The sequence below is a fragment of the Pholis gunnellus genome (assembly GCF_910591455.1).
Source record: "Pholis gunnellus genome assembly, chromosome: 1".
In the NCBI taxonomy this organism is placed as follows: Eukaryota; Metazoa; Chordata; class Actinopteri; order Perciformes; family Pholidae; genus Pholis; species Pholis gunnellus.
Window position 1 is genome coordinate 4,305,798 of NC_136528.1, and position 9,361 is coordinate 4,315,158.

Sequence of the window (9,361 nt, forward strand, 5' to 3'; positions counted from 1 at the left end):
TCAGCTTTAGGAGACGGTCCTGGTGCTTGCTGGACTTGTTGGGCGCCCCGAAGCCTTCTTCACAACAATTGAACCTCTCTCCTTGAAGTTCTTGATGATCCGATAAATGGTTGATTTAGGTGCAATCTTACTCGCAATTCATCTGATCACTCTTCATAACATTCTGGAGAATATGCAAATTGCCATCATAAAAGCTGAGGCAGCAGACTTTGTGAACATTAATATTTGTGTCATTCTCAAAACCTTTGGCCACGGGTGTACTTCCTATGCCTTTTGCAGTATGATACATATTATATCTCTGGATTGATTGATCTGGATAAATATTGATGCATTGATGTGTTCATCACTTTAATGTCGCAGTTGGTAAAGTTGGGGCTAATTCTAATCACTTTACATCAATAACGGAACACTATCATTTATTAGATGATTTATTTTTTCTTTTCTGACAAATAATTGTGGTCGGAGTAAAAAATACAAATTTGTCTTCCAAAATGTAGACGAGTAGAAGTTTAAAGTAGCATAAAGTGGAAGTACAAGTACCTCAAAAAGATACTTATGTACAGTACTTGAGTACATAATGAATTAAATTCCATCCCTGGCTTTTGATGACTATTACACTTGTGTTATTAAGGCAGTCTCCAAAAATCTTTAAACGAAGCTTTTTTTCTCCAGAGTCATTGTTCCTGTTTTTTTAAGACGTTGCAAGACTTGTGTAAGTCAATCATACTTAGCAATTGTGCCCACATTTTGGAGAACACAAAAAAAGCATTTGCAACTCTGCACCTCAGACTGTAACCACACAGAGGGGTTGTGTAAACACCAGGTATAAGGAATTATGATCCAAGTAACCAGATCAACTTAAAACTGGTCACTCAAGTATCAGTACAATGATTTGTGTGTTGTATTCCCCCAAAGTTTTCTTTATCACCAAGGAGACTGTCCTTTTAAACCGGAAATGAAAAAAGTTCTAATAGATTATATTCCCTTCAGACAAAACATGTCCGCCACCCTCAACAATAAATCAGCTGTTTTCAGTCAAATCTGATCCACAGCCCTCAATTCATTCATCTCTGTGCTCGATTTCCAATCCACAGAGCAAGGATGAATGACAACACACACTCTTTCATTTAAAATTAATTCTGCCCACCGTTCCTCTCCTCATCTATTTCCTCTTTTTTTGTTGCTATATACATATAAATATACGATGGGGCCCTGGGGACAGGGGTGGTGGGGCTTGGGGGACCGGACTAGTTTTGGGACAGAAATTTCAATGTTGAATAAAGCCAGGTTAAAAATTCTTGTTGACATAATAGAGCTCAAGTTTTTTACGAAGGGAATTTTGGATATCTCTTTTCATCACTCCACAAATCAGAAAACCATGAAAACAAAAATCTACTTTCACCATGTTTCTAGGAACAAAATGTTATGTAAATCAGGCTATAAATGATATAAATACCTCTGTATAAACCTGCAGAATATAGATAGGAATGAAACTGGAAGGTTTGGTATATGTAAGTGCTACTTAAGTGGAAAATTCGGGCTCAGAAAACAGCCTTTAAAGAATCTATTGTAAAATACATTTTGACGACACCAAAAAAAATAAGGAATCGATATCATCATGACACTAACCCAGTTGATCGCCGACAATCGTTTTTTTTTGTAATACAAGTTTTCTGAAATGATGGGCTGAACCGTGGTGTAGTGACTAGCACTGTCACCTCACAGCAAGAGGGGCCCGGGTTCGGTCCCGGGTGGTCCTGTGGAGTTTGCATGTTATCCCCGTGGCAGTGTGGGTTCCCTCTGGGTTTCTGGCTTCCTCCAAAGACATGCAGCTTAGGTTATTTGGAGACTTGAAATTGCCCGATGTTTGTCTGTCTCTACATGTGCCCTGCGATAAACTGGCGACCTGTCCAGGGTGTACTCTGCCTTCGCCCAATATCAGCTGGGATCGGCTCCAGTGCCCCGCAACCCTGAATAGGATAGGTTTTATTTAATTATAAAGATGATACATTATCTAACGGTAACTTTTGGTGAATTTAGGAAAAAAATCTAGTCTGACAGAAGACATGTTAGGAAGAGTGCATGAAAAACAATGTTTTTTTCCTGTGGTGTCTCACAAGATAAATGTTCGGGTCGGTTTATTGGTCAATTTGACCTGTTTCTTAAACAGCCGATCACTGACTGTTAAATTATGTAATCTGTTCATGCCTGTGGACAAACAGGGCAAAAACAAAGCCCACATCTTACACAAACCACAGTCCGTTTTAAGTAATAACTGACACTTCTGGTTGCGCTGAATTTGTCAACAAGTCTTTGGTCAGCAGTGCACCATATTAGGATAGAAGTAGTCGTCTTTCACTCCTATATAAGTTTGGAACACCTCTGTTTCCCCAGGCTTTTTCCTTTGGTCTGCTGCTGTGGCCCTATAACCAGCCATGCTCCTCCAGGCTGCTGCGCTCAGTGTCCTCTTCTGCTCAGTCCAAAGTTTTACTCTACAGGTAAGCATCAGCAGACAAATTATGTCTCCATAATCAGGTAAATACACGTCATTTTTTATGACACAATTTGAAAAGAAATGTGATACATTCTGAAATGTAAAAGTCCCAAATACAGTTTTTCTTCAATGATTATGTGTAAGGGATTAATCATTTTATCATTATTTTTTTATTTTATTTAATCGTGGGAATTTGAAACTCTTTCTTAACAAAGACAATTTGGTAAATTGCTAAAAGCTAAATGTGATTCTTTGTTTCATTTTATACTTTGTAGTTTGTGGCTTGCATTACTTTCTTATCCAATGCAGGAACGCTCAAATTTAGCTTTCTCTGCCTTGAAAAAGACATTAACAAGAAATATTAGTTTCCATTATTCCCCCTATCCCCCTACATGCTACTTCTATGGGACCTGCACCTCCCATAGTCGTCTCAAACTGAAGTTGAATCTCTGCTGGAACTAAACTTTATCTGAATTTACATTGAAGCGAATTTAACATTTTTAATTCAGTGAACTGCAATCAACCACCTTTGTCTAATCACAGGTTCCTTTTGAAAATAGCGAGGAGTACTCTGGTAAGATGGCTTCTTTTCAGAAGATACAATTCTGTAAATACATAGTAGTACATCAAGTAACTGATACAAAGTGTTTCTATTCCACAGGCAACACCGTTGAGGATGACGAATTCAGTGTCTCCACGCTGTTAGAGAAGGCCAATGTTCATGTTGGTATGTTCATCACGGCAACTGCTTTATTGTTTCTTCATTCAAGCAAATGTACAGTAATAATGATAAAATATCAAAATGAAAAAAGTCATTAAATCATTAGAAATAATGCATGATGCTGGTGTTGCTGACAGTACTTAGACAAAATCTGAAAATATAATCTAGTGATTCGTGTACATGGACATGAATTAACAAAGCAGTTTAATCAAGAAAATGAAATGCAGCTCAATAAAAAAGATCACAACATTTTCTCGATCATCCTCACGTCATTTTGCAGGAAAGAACTTCGATGACCCTCTGGTGATGTTTGGTGACATAGCGGTGCCAACAGGTCTACAGAACGCTGATCCCTGCGTAGAACGAGGTTGCCTGTGGCCTAAAGCCACCGATGGCAACGTCTACGTCCCCTACCGCATCGCCAGGGACTATGGTAAGTAATGAGGGCAGGGCCTTTTTTTTATTCCAGCTATGACTATTGTACAGTTTCACCTTGTGAGTCTGTGTCCTGGAGACCTCAGCAACTACCACAGAAGTGGATTTGAAGTACTTCAGGTCAGTCAGGTGTGTATTTGTCCGCCTGTGGACAGATTTTGTCACCAAGATAGTTTCACAACTGTGCAAGCAGCGGTCATGAAACTTTACAGGTGTGTAGTTGAGATCAAAATGAAGGTGTGGTTCGAGCAAGAGCGCCGGAGGTAGGGTGGTAGGAAGGGGCGATTGGCGTCGATTGGCGGCTGGTTCCGCAATTTACCAATATCACATGCGTAGTTGTCATGTTAGTTGCAGGCATAGTAGCAGTAATAGGAGAAGTAAAGGTTACAGTAGCAGCAATAGCTGTAGCAATAGCAGTTGCAGATTTAGTGGTAGTAGTAGGAGCAGTATAGCATGAGTAGTAGTAGTATGCAGCCTAAAGTAGTAGCATTAGCAGTGGTAGCTAAAGTTAGTTGTTGGGTAGTAGTAAAACTATGGGTATCACAGAAGTAGCAATATTTTTAGAAATAGCAATAGCAGTTGTAAATCTTGTAAATCTAGCGGTAGTAGTATCAGTTTATTGGTAGTAGTAACAGTAGTACTATGTAGCCTATAGCCTAGTAGGAATAGCACTAGTATAGCAATAGCAGTTGATAGTAGCAGGCTACTAGCCTAATACCAATACAAGAAGAAGTATTAGTAGTAGTAGCAATAGCATTAGCAGTGTAATGTTAGTTGTGGTGGTAGTAGTACTACCAGAACAGTAGTAGTAGTAGTAGAAGTAGTAATAGTAGTGGTAAGTAAAAGAAGGCTGGAAGCAATACTAGCAGTGGCATAATCAGTAGTAGCAGTTGTAGTTATAGAAGTAGCAGCAGTACAGTAGTAGGCCTAGCAGAGTAGCCTAATAGTGGTTGGCTACTAGTGGTATAGTACTGGTTTAGTAGTAGGCTAGTATACTTGAATGAATAAATGAATGAATAAAATGAGTGTTGCTATTATTTAAATACGAATACTTGTATAGTATTAGTGCTAAAAAATCCCATTTTACTATGATGTAGAAGATGAAAGCAATGAAACCCACTAAATTGATTATACATGTGTTTTTTTGGGGTTTTTTTATTGTCAAGACCAAAGAGAGAGAGATACCATCGTTGAAGGTCTGCGATCATTTGCTGCGTCCACCTGCATCCGCTTCACCCCCCTCAACGGAGAGGAGAACTTTGTGGACATCCAGTCGCGCGGAGGGTAGGGGCCACAAAATACGTACCAGATATGCATTCATTAATACGATCTTATAGACCTCTATTTACACCTCGGGTCTTACAACGGAGCTTTCATCTGTCTTGACATCAGACAGGATCAAGGGAAGCAATGTAACTTATTCACAATGGTGCTGATCAATCTGTTTTACTGTTTGGAGGTTTTATTTATTGCTCTCTTTCAGGTGTTTCTCATTTATTGGGCGTCGTGGTAGAGGCCAGGTAGTGTCTTTGAGTCGCCAAGGTTGTGTTTTCCGGCAGATCATCCAACACGAGCTGCTGCACGCCCTGGGCTTCAACCACGAACAGACTCGGTCCGACAGGGACCAGCATGTTCGCATCTTGCTGGAGAACGTTATTCGTGGTGGGTCACTTCCTTTAATTATGACGAATATAGATGGAACTTTATTGAAGAATTTTGCAGATGATAGAAACAAATGGGGTCTCACAAGTAATACAACTGACCTTTATTAATGTTAAGCTCTCAAATGAAAAAGTTTTAAGGTCCCATATTGTAGAAAGTTAGATTCCTCTTTTCTTTTATCAACCAGGTCTAACTCCTATAGATATAGTGAAAGTATCAAAATGCTCAATCCACGGAAAAATGCACAGTATACAGCCCATATTCAGAAAGGTTGTGATGTCACAAATATACAGTCACTGTGCCGCTAAACTCTGTGTAGTGGACTCACCCAGTGAGTACCCGACTGCAGTACAGCGACAGCACAGATGCAGGAGACTGGAAATGCTGACCAATCAGAACAGACTGGGTATTTGACGGGAGAGGGGCTTAAAGAGACAGGCACTGAAACGGAGCATTTCAAACAGAGGATGAATATAGGTATATCCAGACAGACTGTATGAGAGAAATACTGGTGTTTTTGAACATGAAATAATGTAAACATGTTCTAGTAGAAACCCCAAATTAAATTATGTACCTGAAAAATGTGCATGATAAGTCTCCTTTAAGTATAAAGAAATAGATCAAAATATGACTTGACTTCATCATATCATTGTAGCAGTTGTGTAGAAGAAAAACATCTGATTGAGCTGTGTGATCCTCTCCAGGAATGGAGTCCAATTTCAGGAGGATTGAAACAAGGAACCTTGGCACTCCCTACGACTACAACTCTGTCATGCACTATGGAAGGTAGCGTCTCACATAAAACATATTCTAATTCTCAGCTGAAGCTATTAAGAGGACGCAAATTAAGCTAAAAAAGAAGGTTAATTCATGTAACCAAGAGGCAGGCAGGCAGGGAGGGAGGGAGGAAAGAAAGAAAGAAAGAAAGACAGACAGAAAGATTTTAGCTTTAGATTAGCTTTAGGATGGATTTTCCTCCATGGCTTACATTCTTTTCCAGACCAGTATGAACTATAGGAATTATTACAGAAAACGTTCCTTTTTTTCATTATGTTGTTATCAGCATGTGAATATTGTTGGAAGACAGACTTGATTTTTTTTTAATTTTTTTGGCCAAATATGCCATATTCATGAGGACACAAACGCGACTCCAACTGAAAGATAACGTTTCTCTGTCTGCTAACTAGAAAATTGTTTGCTAACATGTCAGCCGTAACGACTTCGTAAGGTGGTATTGTGTCAGACGACATGTTGTTCAGCTTTCTGCTTCTTAATGCAGCTTTAAGCTTGCAGCCTTTTCCATAAATCAGCTCTCAGTGGTCATTAAATCAGTCCCGATGTACAGTTTAAACGTCTCATCGCCTCTGTGTATTTTGCACCGCAGGTTTGCCTTCTCTAGGAACAGGAGGCCGACCATCGTTCCCATTCCCGACGGCAATGTAGCCATCGGCAGGGCCACCCAGATGAGTGCCACTGACATCCTTCGGGTGAACCGCCTTTACCTCTGCAGTACGTATCTTTTTAAAGAAGTAGCTTACGACCTCTCCAACTAAACTTCTGCTACCACCAGCACTCACTCACTCCATCTTCCTTCTGACAAACCTGACGGACATAAGTCGGATTGAACACAGATCAAAACCTGTATATGTTTATATGCATTGTAGCAGTAGCATAAAGAAACCAAGCAGCTTTAACAGAGTTTGCTGTCTCTTTGAATTCATGTCAGATTCGACTGCTTCCAGGCATGACCTGAATCCGTGGCAGAGAAACCATTTCCTCTAGAGATGAAAGTCTGCTATGTGTGCGCTATCGTCAACGCGGTGTAACGTAAGTATGACATTCACATGAGCCTGACTGTACAGTCTGTCTTCAGATGGAAGTTTTCCTCTTTTTATGTTTGTAGTAGCTTTTATTAATTGCATATATTTTTTCCCGTAAATTTGGCATTTTTATAATTTTCAGATAGTGACTGATACTTAAAAATACAATATAAAATAAAAATGATATACATTTTTCCAGCACCTGTAGCACTATTTATCAATCTATATTGTTTTGGTGAGAGTTGCGTGTTGATACTTTTGGAGACATCAGTCGTAAAGATGTCTGCCTTCTCTCCACCACAATGGGACTATAAGGCAACCTGAAATCATGACCTGATTAAGACATGGTTAAGAGAGAAATAATACTTTATGGTCTGTAAATTATCTGTTGAGTTTTTCAAATGTTTTAGCCGATATCTCTATAACACACAACTTAACAATCTAGTTTGATCAAACAGCACTACAGCTGAGAGGGAAAACACACCTTTGGGATTTAGGGATGAATTGTCCCTTTAAGGACTTTAAGTATCTCTTAGTTTGTGTATAACCAAGTGTTTGTGTGTGTGCGTGCACATGTACGCAGATTCATTCAAGAGTTTGAACAAATCCCCTTTTTTCCTCCAACAGGAAATCAAGAGGAAATGAGCCAAAGTGATGCAACTTTTTTTTTTGTCATCTACAAACAAAACCAGAAATGCGTCTTGTGCTTAATGAATTTGCTATAATTAAGAATTGTATTAAATTAGCTTGTGCTGTCTAATGAGAAATAAAAATGTGTCCATCATCACAAATGTACTCCTCAATAAATAACTGCTTGTTAGCTTGATACTTTTTATTAATAATGAATAAAAAATACGTATTCACATATCTTAACATCAGCCTGTGTGTCTTTGCTCAATATTTTAATCTGCAAAGATACAAGTGAAACCCAAGGTGACCCCACATGACCTCGTTCACAGCCATTGGCACAGACGGTTATTTATGATAATTATTCTTTCCCCGCCTTGCTCTGCCTCTGATTGGCTCGTAGTCGCCACCTTCTTCTCAGAATTTATCAAGTTTATTGCTAAAGAACAAGATTGTTGGCGGTTTGGTCGGGTCAAGGATTTGAACTCAGACGTGGATGCTTTCATAAGGACGGCAGCCTTCTTTTAAAGTGCTCTCATTACTGTGTCCTGATTATGAGATATCTTTTAAATATGTTGCTGTGTATGTTGCTTCTATGGTTGGAATAAAATTACGGATGCATGGAGATTTAAATGTTGATGTTCTAACATAATTCAACTTACATTTGTCCCACTGATGATTAAAATGTTTCTTTATATCAAAAATGTTGCCGACCCCCTGCATGTAGAAGCAGAACTCGCAGGTGATCAGCAGCGTTCACATTTCCAGTCATTCTCACGTCGGTGGCCTTCATGAATTGTGAAGCCCTCTTGATAAACACACACAGGTGATCAAACGTAGCAGCGTACTGTAGGTGATAAGCCGTCTTTCTGGCCTTGCTCCGAACGCCACATGCAGAATGTCCACTCTCACACACTCGCCTGTCGGGCTAGATCAATCAATTATTCCTCTTATATATTATTATTTTTGAAACAAATGAGTTAATTTGGCAATTTGTAGTAATTTTGTAATAGGCTGTAAAGTGCTGCTTTTATTTTGTCCATCCTCTCTGGGTACAATTGCACTCGATCTGTATTCCTTTTATTTTGTACACCTCTGCATGTGTGAGTGGCCAGTTTCATCTTTGTTTTCAGAGTAAATAAATGTCCATCCATCCATCCATTGCTGCTAATTCTATTTAGTTTTTATTTAGTTTTTTTTGGGGGGTCCGATGTGAAGGTCCAAGGACTAAGGATGTCGTATGGATTGTAAAGCCTTCTGTGGCAAATTAGTGATATTGTGCTATACAAAAACAAATTTAATTTAATTCATGTAACTAAACACTCATTACACTCTTTGAACTACCAAGGTAAGTCAATACAGTCCACCTAAATAGAGCAAATGACACATGAAGATCAAACATTAAAGTGACCTTTTTTTCCCCTGACATCCGTGTGTTTCGCTTAGTATGATGGTAAATGCAACAAGTGTGCTTTTTCCCACCCTTAGTGGTATTGAGATGTTTCCATGTGTCCAAACCGTATGTGACTGATAAGCCGGTGGATTTAGCTGATTCTTTGCTTTCTTCGTACACAGATAATCCATATTTGGGCTCACCGGAGC

The 9,361-nt window shown here is 39.2% G+C and overlaps 1 protein-coding gene across 1 annotated transcript; it reads left to right on the top strand.

Moving 5' to 3' along the window:
• Positions 1 to 2,403: 2,403 nt before the first annotated feature.
• Positions 2,404 to 8,010, top strand: LOC306694447 (low choriolytic enzyme-like). The gene is made up of 10 exons (XM_079157305.1): positions 2,404 to 2,498; positions 3,038 to 3,068; positions 3,156 to 3,221; positions 3,496 to 3,648; positions 4,817 to 4,934; positions 5,134 to 5,312; positions 6,017 to 6,098; positions 6,697 to 6,821; positions 7,039 to 7,139; positions 7,760 to 8,010. The coding sequence occupies exons 1-9, from the start codon at positions 2,436 to 2,438 to the stop codon at positions 7,092 to 7,094; spliced, it is 873 nt and encodes a 290-aa protein (XP_079013431.1). The 5' UTR covers positions 2,404 to 2,435; the 3' UTR covers positions 7,095 to 7,139; positions 7,760 to 8,010.
• Positions 8,011 to 9,361: the final 1,351 nt, after the last annotated feature.

Bases quoted from the DNA above. Each gene is read 5' to 3' on its own strand.
- LOC306694447 (XM_079157305.1), top strand. From the start codon at position 2,436: ATGCTCCTCCAGGCTGCTGCGCTCAGTGTCCTCTTCTGCTCAGTCCAA. The intron at 3,222-3,495 runs GTATGTTCATCA...GTCATTTTGCAG, and splicing joins GAAGGCCAATGTTCATGTTG to GAAAGAACTTCGATGACCCT. The intron at 6,099-6,696 runs GTAGCGTCTCAC...TTTGCACCGCAG, and splicing joins TCTGTCATGCACTATGGAAG to GTTTGCCTTCTCTAGGAACA.